Source organism: Suncus etruscus, chromosome 4 (assembly GCF_024139225.1).
Source record: "Suncus etruscus isolate mSunEtr1 chromosome 4, mSunEtr1.pri.cur, whole genome shotgun sequence".
In the NCBI taxonomy this organism is placed as follows: Eukaryota; Metazoa; Chordata; class Mammalia; order Eulipotyphla; family Soricidae; genus Suncus; species Suncus etruscus.
This window is the reverse complement of record NC_064851.1, coordinates 137,234,148-137,247,484: the sequence shown is the minus strand read 5'-3', so window position 1 is coordinate 137,247,484 and position 13,337 is coordinate 137,234,148. Positions and strand designations below refer to the sequence as shown.

General features: G+C 36.6%; 1 protein-coding gene across 1 annotated transcript in view; it reads left to right on the top strand.

The window, feature by feature from the left end:
- The window catches only part of F11 (coagulation factor XI), a 46,451-nt gene extending 33,562 nt beyond the window's left edge, over window positions 1-12,889 (top strand). The window contains exons 8-15 of the mRNA XM_049772433.1: window positions 3,458-3,567; window positions 3,671-3,833; window positions 3,923-4,029; window positions 8,453-8,621; window positions 10,160-10,335; window positions 10,855-10,950; window positions 11,684-11,823; window positions 12,467-12,889. Of these exons, the coding sequence (XP_049628390.1) occupies window positions 3,458-3,567; window positions 3,671-3,833; window positions 3,923-4,029; window positions 8,453-8,621; window positions 10,160-10,335; window positions 10,855-10,950; window positions 11,684-11,823; window positions 12,467-12,625 (1,120 nt within the window). The 3' untranslated portion in view covers window positions 12,626-12,889. The remainder of the gene's footprint in view (window positions 1-3,457; window positions 3,568-3,670; window positions 3,834-3,922; window positions 4,030-8,452; window positions 8,622-10,159; window positions 10,336-10,854; window positions 10,951-11,683; window positions 11,824-12,466) is intronic.
- The last annotated feature ends 448 nt before the right edge of the window (window positions 12,890-13,337 follow it).

Genomic DNA, 13,337 nt, shown 5'->3' with positions numbered 1-13,337 from the left:
CAGTGGGTAGGGCACTTGCCTTGCATGCACCAATCTGTGTTTAATCCTCAATACCATATGCAGTTTCCCCAGCATCGAGTAGAGTGATCCCTAAGTACAGAGTCAGAAGTAATCCCTGAGAAAAACTGGGTGCCTCCCCAACCCAAATTTAAAAAAAAAGAAAATATATATACATGTTATGAGTTATGAGGTTGGACTCAGTGATTTTTTAAATTTTTATTTAAGGCATTGTGATTTACAAAGTTATTCATAGTTGGGTTTTTAGTCATACAATGTTTCAGGACCAATGCCACCACCAGTGACAAGCTACCTCACCAATGTTCTCAGAGTCCACCCCATGCCACTACCTCTGCCCCCCCTCCCCAGCCTGCCAGCATAATAAACCTGTTATTTATTTTGGTGTTAAAGTTTGTGTTTTATGTTTTCAATGCTGTTGATCTGGCTTGGATATTTAGTTCTGTACTTCCTTTTCTTTTTCTTTCTTTCTTTCTTTCTTTCTTTCTTTCTTTCTTTCTTTCTTTCTTTCTTTCTTTCTTTCTTTCTTTCTTTCTTTCTTTCTTTCTTTCTTTCTTTCTTTCTTTCTTTCTTTCTTTCTTTCTTTCTTCTTTCTTTCTTTCTTTCTTTCTTTCTTTCTTTCTTTCTTTCTTTCTTTCTTTCTTTCTTTCTTTCTTTCTTTCTTTCTTTCTTTCTTTCTTTCTTTCTTTCTTTCTTTCTTTCTTTCTTTCTTTCTTTCTTTCTTTCTTTCTTTCTTTCTTTCTTTCTTCTTTCTTTCTTTCTTTCTTTCTTTCTTTCTTTCTTTCTTTCTTCCTTCCTTCCTTCCTTTCTTTCTTCCTTCCTTCCTTCCTTCCTTCCTTCCTTCCTTCCTTCCTTCCTTCCTTCCTTCCTTCCTTCCTTCCTCCTTCCTTCCTTCCTTCCTTCCTTCCTTCCTTCCTTCCTTCCTTCCTTCCTTCCTTCCTTCCTTCCTTCCTTCCTTCCTTCCTTCCTTCCTTCCTCCTTCCTTCCTTCCTCCTTCCTTCCTTCCTTCCTTCCTTCCTTCCTTCCTTCCTTCCTTCCTTCCTTCCTTCCTTCCTTCCTTCCTTCCTTCCTTCCTTCCTTCCTTCCTTCCTTCCTTCCTTCCTTCCTTCCTTCCTTTCTTTTTGTTTTTGGGTCACACTTGGCAGTGCTCAGTGGTTAATCCTGACTCTATGCTTAGAATTCGCTCCTGGCAGGCTTGGGGGACCATATGGGATGCCGGGATTCGAACCACCATCCTTCTGCATGCAAGGCAAATTCCTTACCTCCATGCTATATCTCTAGCTCCCTAGTTCTGTACTTTCTTAACACCACCAATGCACCTGAGTGCTCTTGGCCTTTGTCCCCCATTCTTTAGTATTTGTGTTTCTCCTCCTTTATGTATTTTCTTTCATTCTCCTCATATTTTGGGGCCTAGAGTATTCTCGACAACCCCATTTAAACCATTGCAATTTTTATGCAATTATTTTTTCTAAATACTAATATAAATTATATCTTTTTGTATTTATCCTTCTTCTTATGGCTTACTTCATTTAAATATTATCTTCCAGTTCCATTCATGGTTCATCAAATTGCATGATTGCATCATTACTTGCAGCTACCTAGTATTCCATTGTATATACAGTAATACATCTTCATAATACACTCATCTATTGTTGGACATCTTAGGTTGATTCCAATTCTTAACTATTGTACTGAGTGCTGCAGTAAATAGTGGTGTGCATATATCCTTTTACATCAGTGTTTTTTTTGTCCTAGGAATAGATACCCATAAGTGGAATTCCTGCGTCAGATGGCAGATCAATTCTTAGTTTACTGAGAACCCGCCATACTGTTTTCCATAGGGTTTGGACCAGGCAGCATTCTCAACAGCAATGAATGAGAGTTTCTTTTTCTCTACATACCCACCAACACAAATTGTTCCCAATATTTTTAAAATGTGTCATCTTTTCTGGTATAAGATGATAGCTCATTGTTGTCTTGATCTGGATTTCCCTAATAATAAGTGATAATGAGCATTTTTTTTGTGTCTCTTGGCCATCTGTTGATCTTACATATCAGTAAAAGTGCAGATATTTTCTCCCATTAAATTAGCTGTCTTTTAGTTTTAGCCCATGTTTAATTAATTTTTTTTATATTTTTTCTTTATTTAAACATCTTGATTACAAATATGATTGTGATTAGGTTTCAGTCATGTAAAGAACACCCCTTCACCAGTGCAAAATTCCCACCACCAATGTCCCAAATCTCCTCCATCCCACCCCACCCCCACCTGTACTCCAGATAGGCTTTCCAGTTCCCTCATTCATTCACATGATTATGGTAGTTCTCAGTGTAGTTATTTCTATAACTGCACTCATCACTCTTTGTGGTGAGCTTCATGAAGTGGGCTGGAAGTTCCAGCCCTCTTCTCATTGTCTCTGAGGATTGTTACAAAAATGACTTTTATTTTTCTTAAAACCCATAGATGAGTGAGACTATTCTGTGTCTCTCTCTCTCCCTCTGACTTATTTCACTCAGCATGATAGATTCCATATACATCCATGTATAGGAAAATTTCATGACTTTATCTCTCCTGACGGCTGCAATAATATTCCATTGTGTATATGTACCACAGTTTCTTTAGCCATTCTTCTGTTGAAGGGCATCTTGGTTGTTTCCAGAGCCTGGCTATTGTGAATAGTGCTGCAATAAATATAGGTGTGAGGAAGGGGATGTTTAATTAATCTTAATTTTTCAAAAAAGGAGTGAAGAAGTCTTTATTCCATTTCATGTTTTTTCAACAAATGGTGCTGGTAAAAACAAAAACAAAAACAAAAGGTGGGGCCAGAGTGGTGGTGCAAGTGGCATTTGCCTTGCACATGTTAACCTAGGATAGACCGTGGTTCGATCTCCCAGTGTCCCATATGGTCCCCAAGCCAGGAGTGATTTCTGAGCACATAGCCAGGAGTAACCTCTGAGCATCACCAGGCATGGCCCCCAATTTAAAAAAAATTAAAAATAAAGGTTTGACTGTTGCTATGAAAATAAATAGCACTGGATCAATTGGATAATATGTGCAAGAAATTAAAGATCAATCTATTTCTCATTCCTTACACAAAAGTCATTTCAAAATGGATCAAAGAACTTGAAATTAGACCTGAATTCATTAAGTTCATTGAGGAAAACATAGGCAGAACACTTCAAGACTTAGACCTCAAAGGATTCTTCAATGATAGGAAGCCAATGGCAAGGTTTATAGAGACAAATCTGAATGAGTGGGACTGTATCAAATTAAAGGTTTCTGTGTGGGAGTGAACTCAGTGATTTATGAAGAATACTTACCCCAAATATGAAAATATTCCTAACTAATAATGCCAATATAAGCTGCCTTTTCTATGTACAATAAAATGTATTCCTTAATATATCTTAGGTAATATATTTAGATTTTTCTCTTCATTGCTAGAAATCTTTGTCTCCTTAAAACATCTTTGAGTGGACTACCAAGCACACGTATTAAAAAGAACAAAGCTCTTTCTGGTTTCAGTCTACAAAACTGCAGGCACAGTGTCCCAGGTAACCAAAAGCATGCTATTTCTAGTAACAATCAATAAATCCATGTAGAATAATGGATGCTATCATTTTGAGTCTCATATTTTTCATGTTATTTATTGTCTAGTGTTCTGTCATCCTTCATTTTATCATGATACTTATTTCCTGGGAGAAGAACTGGACATTGTTGATGTGAAAGGGCACGAAGCCTGCCAGAAAACATGTTCTGATACACTTCGCTGCCAATTTTTTACCTATTCTCCAATTCAAGAACCTGTCCAGGAAGGGAAGTAAGATATATAAAGCATTGTACAGATGTTCCTGCTCCATCTGCTTGAGAGGTAAATTATGTTTAAACCATTTCTTTTCCAACCTGCAGGGGGAAATGTTATTTAAAACTTACTTCAAATGGATCTCCAACTAAAATACTTCATGGGAGAGGAGGCATCTCTGGATATACATTAAGATTATGTAAATTGGATAATGGTGAGTGTAATGTCACTTGAAAAAATCTTACAAAGGAATCTATGACAAATATGCATGACTAAGGAGGAACAATTTTTATTAGAAAGGAGGACATATGTCAAATATTTGAATTATAATTTTAGATTTATACTTCAATCATCCAGTGTCTTCATGTTTTGAAGGCTTTGCATTATCTAGTAGTTATTTAATATGTGATTTCATTTGATATAGTCATCCAGTTGATATTCATGATGAGATGCAGGCTTGGCCCAATACTTTTTTTGTTTGTTTGTTTGTTAGTTTTGTTCTTTGGGTCACACCCAGCAATGTGCAGGTGTTACTCCTCCTGGCTCTGCACTCAGAAATCACTCCTGGTAGGCACGGGGGACCAAATGGGATGCCAGGATTTGAACCACTGTCCATCCTGGTTCAGTTGTGTGCAAGGCAAATGCCCTACTGCTGTGCTATCTCTCACAGTCCAATACTTTTATAGCTGGTTCTCATTATGGATAATAAATATGTCTAAATATTCTTTATCATTTAAATGTTTATTTTGGTTAACCAGATTATTGCCTTCTTGACTTTACTTGATCTTTAGTTGATAATTACTATTACCTATCCCAAAATGTTGAACATATTCAATATACTTGAATAGTTCTTTTTTTAAAAGCTTCATTCTTTCAGAATTTATGTAAAGTTCTACATATTTATGAATGATAACATAAATTGTCACAATAATTTAAATCTTTAATTAAATTAGAAATATATTCTAAAATAGCATGAGGTCAATTAAAATAAGGTCAGCAGTTTTACAATCCTTGTGGCAATCTGAGCACTGTCGCAAAAGTTTGTAGGCAAAAATAATAGAATTTACAGTAGTACTGGGGCCGGCGAGGTGGCGCTAGAGGTAAGGTGTCTGCCTTGCAAGCGCTAGCCAAGGAAGGACCTTGGTTCGATCCCCCGGCGTCCCATATGGTCCCCCCAAGCCAGGCGCAATTTCTGAAGCTTAGCCAGTATCAAATGGGTGTGGCCTGAAAAACCAAAAAAAAAAAAAAAAAAAGAATTTACAGTAGTAAAGAATATAACACGGGCCCGGAGAGATAGCACAGCGGCGTTTGCCTTGCAAGCAGCCGATCCAGGACCAAAGGTGGTTGGTTCGAATCCCGGTGTCCCATATGGTCCCCCGTGCCTGCCAGGAGCTATTTCTGAGCAGACAGCCAGGAGTAACCCCTGAGCACTGCTGGGTGTGACCCAAAAACTAAAAAAAAAAAAAAAAAAAAAAAAAGAATATAACACACGTTTCTAAAATTACCAGAATAGCCCTATATGACTTTCATTTTCACTGAATTATATAAACCACACATTTTTAGTCTTTTATTACTTCACTGTCTATATTATAATGCACTATAAACTAAGATGAAACTAAGACTTCTTGAATAAAATATGAGTGATAATTACACTTTGTAATAGCTTTCAAACTACAAACATATTTTATGTGAGAATTATTTACTCAACTGGGAAGGTGAATACATCATTAACTTAGGATAATTTGTTCTGTAGATGTATAATATTATATTATGCCTGAGACATCCTAGCTAGGAAGCCATGCCCTCCTCGGATTTAAAGGGATTCTGAGAAAATCTGAATATTTTCAGGTTCTTTAAAAGCTTGTCCATTAAGGTTGTTTTCCTTATTTTTGTTTTCCTTATAATAAATATTTAACTAACTCGGGGCTGGAGAGATAGCATGGAGGTAAGGTGTTTGCCTTTCATGCAGAAGGTCATCGGTTCGAATCCCGGCGTCCCATATGGTCCCCTGTGCCTGCCAGGAGCAATTTCTGAGCATGGAGCCAGGAGTAACCCCTGAGCACTGCCGGGTGTGACCCAAAAAAACCACAAAAAAAAATAAATATAACTAACTCAAAAATAAGTCTTAATTATTCTTTTAATTATGTTAAAATTATAAAAGGACATGGCAATTTTTATTGTGAAATTGGCAGAGCTTTAAAAATGGGAGCCAGAGGTCAGAGCGATGGCACAGAGGTAGGGCATTTGCCTTGCACACGGCTGACTTAGGATGAACCGCAGTTTGATCCCTCAGCGTACCATATGGTCCTCCAAGCCAGGAGCTATTTCTGAACGCATAGCCAGAAGTAACCCCTGCGCGTCACCAGGTGTGGCTCCAAAATAAAAAACAACCAAGCAATACAACAAAACATAAAAATGGGAGCTAGAACTTAAACGTTAGTGCAGAATCCTTCGTTCTCTTTCACCTTCCTTCATTTACTTCTCTGTTGAATTCATAGACTCTGAATTATTGAAGTTACACAAGCTATCAGATATACATTGATAGTTAAAACAGCAAATACAAGGAAGAGGAAAATAAAATCTTTAGTGTTCTTAGTTCATTTTCTGAATTAAAGGAAACTAGATAGTTGGGTTCTACTGCATTATATTTGATGAAATAATACTCTAGAAGGAGAGGCAATTAATCAATTCCTGTAATTTTACAAATCTACATGATATCTCAGCCTTTCTCAAGATAGAGTGGCATCAAAATAAGCACTTGCTAACACATTATTTGCTAAAAATAATGCTCAACACAGATATTTCAACATTTACTTTATTTTATTTGGAGAGAAGCATGTTCTGAAGGGTCACTCCTAGCAGTGCTCAGGACCAGGTGGTACCTGAACCTGGGCCCCCCTGAGCTACCTCTCCAGCTCTCAGCATTTACTCTAAACTGAGAAATGCATGGGATGTGTGTGTGTGTGTGTGTGTGTGTGTGTGTGTGTGTGTGTGTGTGTGAGAGAGAGAGAGAGAGAGAGAGAGAGAGAGAGCATCAAAACCTAATGTTTTTTATATTATTTTTTGGTTAAGAATAATTTTTTAAACTTTGCCTCTTATACTGTTTTATAGTTTGAAATTGTAATTAGAGCTGTCCAGTAGTGGAAAATATAGTATTATTCTCCAAATTGTCCCTTTAAAATGTATAGGCACCCTATTTACAGTCAAGTGGGGACTCTAAGCCTACCAGCTCTTAGGTTTTCATGAAGAGATCACCTTTGTACCATTCTTATCCTACTGTCATCTAGTGCTTCCTTCAAATTTCCTTTTCCTGTTCTCTTCTTTTTCTTGAACTAGTTCAGAATTATACAGAGTAGTTGTTTACAGTCATAAAATTGGTGAATGAGACCAATTTGACTTGATCTTTGACGCCTTTTTTAGCTAACTTTACACTCAGTCTTTATCCAAGGACATTTAGACTGCTTTAGCCTATTCAGAATTACTATTCTAAGTCTGGGGAAAACATCTAGTAGTTTGTTTGAATTTCAGGCCCTACTACAGACTAAATAAAAATCTGCATTAAAATTAATTTAACTAAAATTAATTTAATTAAAATAAAAGATATTCATAAGATTTATATGTACATTGATGTTGAGAAAAGTTGCTGTAGTTTATCTGTATATGGTCAAATAATTTTCCTATTGTTTGAGCTCCTGTGGCAGACATGGTCTAGCCAAGAGGATGCCTTCTTGTGCCTTGCATGAAGGGAAGTAGTAAAGTTTGATGTATCCAAGATAGAAAAGAGAAAGAGATCTAAGTCTGAACCAAAGTCCCATAAAAGAACACCAAACTGTCAATAAAGTGAAAGGGCACAGCTGCTTATAAACAGAAAAGCAGCCTGGGTTTGGATATGAGTGGAACAAGAGTGACTAACCAAAGTTCAACCTGGGAGTAAGGGAGTAAAGGAGAAATTGATTGTGCTTGTACAAAGGTTAAAGTTCAATAAAAAGTGCTTAGATTTTCTAACAGTCATTATCAGACATTAGGGATCTGATTAAAACGTGTATTCTTAATCTCCACTGCCAGAGTTTCTTAGTCCCTGAGTCCGAGATAAAGTTCATTTATATTTCTAACATATTCTTGGGTGACGCTGGAGGTCTCTGGGTCACATTTGGTAAATACTGCTTTAAAAGGATCACCTGGGAATTCTTTTATTTATTTACTTATTTATTTACTATTTATTTATTTATTTAGTGGTTTTTGAGTCACACCCGGCAGTGCTCAGGGATTACTCCTGGCTCCATGCTCAGAAATTGCTCCTGGCAGGCACGGGGGACCATATGGGACACCGGATTCAAACCAATGACCTTCAGCATGAAAGGCAAACTCCTTATCTCCATGCTATCTCTCCGGCCCCTGGGAATTCTTTAGAGAGAGAAAAAGGCTTCCTATTAGCCCCCTGTGATGCATTCTTTGGGACACATAATTAACCGTGTGTGTTTTGAATTGCCAACTTGATTAAAAGATTTTTCAAGTCAAGGTCATGATAAATTACTGAATATGGGGAGTATTTTCTACCTGTTCCTGAAGAAGCATGACTATTGATGGAAAAGGAAAACTTAGAAAAGAAACTACTTATTGCAATTCTTTTATTTTAGCATGTACAACAAAAATCAAGCCCAGAGTTGTTGGAGGTAAAGCATCAGTCTCTGGTGAGTGGCCCTGGCAGATAACTTTGCACATCACTTCACCCACCCAGAGACACCTTTGTGGAGGCTCCATCATTGGAAACCAATGGATACTAACAGCTGCTCATTGTCTCAACGAGTCAGTACCATTGCTCCTTTTACCTGTCCATTATGTACTCACATTGTCTATAACTAGATTTTCTAGCAGAGATTTCTAAGGCATAATATATTTACTAAATTAATCTTTAATAAAAAAAAAGCCAAAAGAAAGAACCATGCTACAAGGTTGAGTGCAGAAACATGACAGATGTTTAACTGCTCCACTTTCTAGTTTAAGTAGATACACATCCCTTATGGGTGTTTTTGTTTTTGTTTTTGTTTTTGTTTTGGCCACACCCGTTTGATGCTCAGGGGTTACTCCTGGCTAAGCTCTCAGAAATTGCCCCTGGCTTGGGGGGACCATATGGGATGCCAGGGGATTGAACCGTGGTCCTTCCTTGGTTAGCGCTTGCAAGGCAGACACCTTACCTCTAGGGCCACCTCTCCAGCACTGTTTTTGTTTTTTTTTTATAAGAGCATACCATCTCTATGCATTGGGTACAGAAATAAACTCAAAGAATTTTCCTTTCTTGCTTTGCAGGTGGGAGGCCCAGATAAAATAACTGGCACCATATGGTCCTTAGATCACTATCAGGAGCAATCCCTGAACACAAAGCAGAAAAATAAGCCTGGGCATTCTGGGTATGCCCTCATCCTTCCAAAAGAAAAAAAATATTAAAAAAACTTTTTCTTCTCTGAATCCAATTTCCCTCTTTCTCACTCTCTTTCTCTCTTTGAGTATTTCCACATATCGAAGGAAAATTTCATTATACATTCTTCAAATTACATTCCCTACTTAGATCAACTTTAGTTTTGGTTAAACATATTAATCCAGAGAGTGCATGTATCCAAGAGAATTTTAGTCATGCTTTCTCTTTGTTCTTCAGTAGTCTCTGAATTGTTTCCAGGTGCAATTTTGTGTGTGTGTGTGTGTGTGTGTGTGTGTGTGTGTGTGTGTGTGTGTGTATGTATGTGTGTGTGTTATAACTCAAGACTATATTTGAGGTCACTCTTTCCCTTACCTTTCATAAGGGGAAATAGAATACCAGAACATTTGAGTAGTTAAGTTCAGGGTTACAGCTTATTCATAGCAAGACTGAGACTAAAGCCAAAATTTCAATGTAAAAACTGTGTGTGTATTGGAGGACAAAGAGTATTTGGGTTTTTTCTTTTTTATCGTATTGTGACATTTAATTTTTATTGTGAACAAAGTGGATTATGAGTATTTCACAGTAATATTTAAGGTACAGAGTGATAATAAATCAGAGGCATTCTCACCACCAGTGTTATCCTTCCTCCACCCCTGTTCCAAACATGTATCCTATATCTCCCTCCTTTGCTCTCCAGACTGCTAGTGTAACTTAAACACTTTACACAGAGGGAGTATTTGTTTTTTATGTGCTTAATGTAAAATTAAAGCTTAGCTAAACTGAAAAATTATTAGCTAAACTGATAACTAAATAGGAGATTAATGGAAAATATTAGATAATCAGTAATGGTTAAATAGGAAAATAGCTCCAATTTGGGGGAATTATCTGGTAAAGACAAATTTCCTTTTTTCTCTTGTTTACTCCCTAGGATTGAGTCACCAAGTATTTTGCGTGTCTATGGTGGTATTTTAAATCAATCAGACATAAATGAAAACACACCATTTTGGGAGGTTCAAGAAATAATAATTCATGACCAATATAAAATGGCAGAAAGTGGGTATGATATTGCCTTGCTGAAACTGGAAACTACAATGAATTATACAGGTATGCAGAATTTTAAATAGAAAATTATCTATAATAATGATCTACTAGTAATGTTAAATACTACCAGATTCACAACCTGACCCTAATTAGCAACCTCCTTAGGAGTTTCTATCATAGAAAGGAAAAGGTCTGGAAAGCTACATTTTTAGTCTGTTTAAGGATTGGCAGTCCTTCCTGATTTTACTAACTTGGGGTGTAGGTGAGGACAATATTTTCTGGGGTATAAAGACAATTTAATATAGGGATGAAAGAATCACAGATGAGAAACAGGAAGATGCCTCCTGGGTCAAATACCTAGTTTGAGAGATGGAACTAGGGAAGTTGTGGCTTGTCTCAATTCCTTACCCATGGGATTTATGATATTATTGAATATGAGGGATGAAAATGTATGATAATAAGATAGAAAACACATGTAATAAGTATTTAATGCACTAAAACATGTAACGTGAAAGAAGGGAATCTTTCCTAAGAAAAATGAATTTTGCCTCTGATGTCTAAAATGTAATTTCTAAAATTTAGACTCTCAACGACCCATATGCCTACCTTCTAAAGGAGACAGAAATGTAATGTATACTGACTGCTGGGTGACTGGATGGGGGTACAGAAAATTGAGAGGTAAAAATAAAATTTATGTGTCCTATTCTAAAGATAGAAAATATAGGTTAAACATACCTTTTCTTTTTTTTGGTGGGAGGAAGATTGGGCCACAACTGGAGGTGTTCAGGGGTTACTCCTGGCTCCATACTCAGAAATTGCTCTTGGCAGAATCAGGAAACTATTTGGGATACTGGGAATCAAACTAGGGTCTCTCCTCAGTCAGCCACATACAAGGCAACTGCCCTACCACTGTGCTATTTTTGCTTCAGCCCCAATCATAACCTTTTCTGCTGTATGAAGTCAGACTGTTAAAATTTGAGCTAAAGTAATATTATTAATAAATGGCTATTGTTAAAGATGAAAGATAAAATTACTGAAGCAGTGATGATACCATGTCTGTTTGGAAATTTTAAATGTAACAATTTCTTTAAAAACTACTTACTTTTAATGACATTTAGTGAGATCCTAGGACATTTTAGTAAATATCTTAGCTTTTATTTAGTTATTTACTCTGAAAAGTAACTTCAGTTGAGACATAATTAATTTTTAATTTAATTACTATTAACCAAAATGGTAGTATTTTTGTAGAAATAAATACTCATACTCCAGAATAATAAGTCTATGAAATAAACCTGATATATTTATTTCATTCTAGATTTTTACATAGATGCTAGATTTTAATTTTTAAATTTATATATATAAATATATTATTTATATGATTGATTCATTAATGATCTAATGTTTCTTCCAGACAAAATACAAAATACACTCCAAAAAGCCCAGATACCCATGGTAACAAATGAAGAATGCCAGAGAAGATATAGAGGACATAAAATAACCAATAAAATGGTCTGTGCAGGCTACAAGGAAGGAGGAAAAGATGCTTGTAAGGTACTAGACAAGTTTTCTCAATTTACTAACTATTCAAATTAGATGTTTTAATGCATTAAAAAGTTCTTTTCCAGTGAACAGTAATACAGTATATGCATTTTACATTGAAATCTACAATGAATCAACCATATGAAATGAAATCAGATTCTTTAAAGTTTATTAAAGAGACGAGGCAGAATTTAAAACAAATTACTTTATTTAAAGATTGTGATTTACATAGTGCTTGCAATACATTTGTTTCTTCTACTCCATGCACCACCAGTGTAAAAAATTCCCTCCTTCATTATCCCTGAATTCCCACTCATTCCCAAGCTTGTCCCTTTGGCAGGCACAATAATATACATTTGGGGGGGGGCGTCACACCTGGCAGTGCTCAGGGGTTACTTCTGGCTCTATGCTCAGAAATTGCCCCTGGCAGGCACAGGGGACGATATGGGATGCCGGGATTTGAACCACCGACCTTCTGAATGAAAGGCAAATGCCTTACCTCCAGGCTATCTCTCCGGCCCCAATATACATATTTTTTATATTCCTTGTTTACAGGTCCCAGGCAGAAGTTTAAGTGAAATTCTGAGCAAACTATTTATGATGAGAGGTATCTGAAACAATGTGTGATGTGCTTTCTTTTCTTTTCTTGTCACAGGGAGATTCGGGGGGTCCCCTGTCCTGCAAACACAATGAGATCTGGCATTTGGTGGGCATCACAAGTTGGGGCGAAGGCTGTGGTCAAAGGGAAAGGCCTGGTGTCTATACCAATGTGGTGGAATACATAGACTGGATCCTGGATAAAACACAAACATAGTGAGAGGAATTATCTGTTCCCCCCAAAAGCAAGTCAGATAATCCATGAAAAATGTGGTGCCATTCCTCCACAGATGACAAGACCAAGACGGTAAAAAATGTATGAGGCTTGCTAGTTGTTTAGACATACTCCAAAAATAAAAATCAAAAAAGCAACCATCATTTCCAAAAAATTTATTCTATAATAACCACAGTCTGTTTTCAGCATCTGGTGTCCTATTATTTTTTTAATCACACTTTCACTGTCAAAGAAATTAAATTTCCCTGATGATGACTGATGCTGAGCATTTTTCATATGCTTTTTGACCATCTGTAACTCTTCTTGGACAAAGTTTATGTTTATCCCCCCTATTTTTTTTGATAGATTGGGTTCTTTTTTCTTGTAAAGTTCTACAAGTGCCTTATTTATCTTGGATATGAATATTAACAGTTAAATGAGTGTTAAGCAAATACTTTCTCCCAGTCTGTGGGGTGTCTTTTTATTCTGGTCATTGTTTCTTTTTGCAGTGCAGAAGTTTCTTAGTTAGATGTATCTCATTTGTTTATCCTTGCTTTCATTTTCTTGACCAATGACACTGAGTCATTGAGGATTCTTCTAGTCTGATATCAAGGTCTTTGATCCATTTTATTTGATTTTGTGCCTGGTGTTCAAAGGGGGTTTGAGTTCATTTACATGTGACCAACCAGTTTTCCAAGCACCTTTTGTGAAGAGG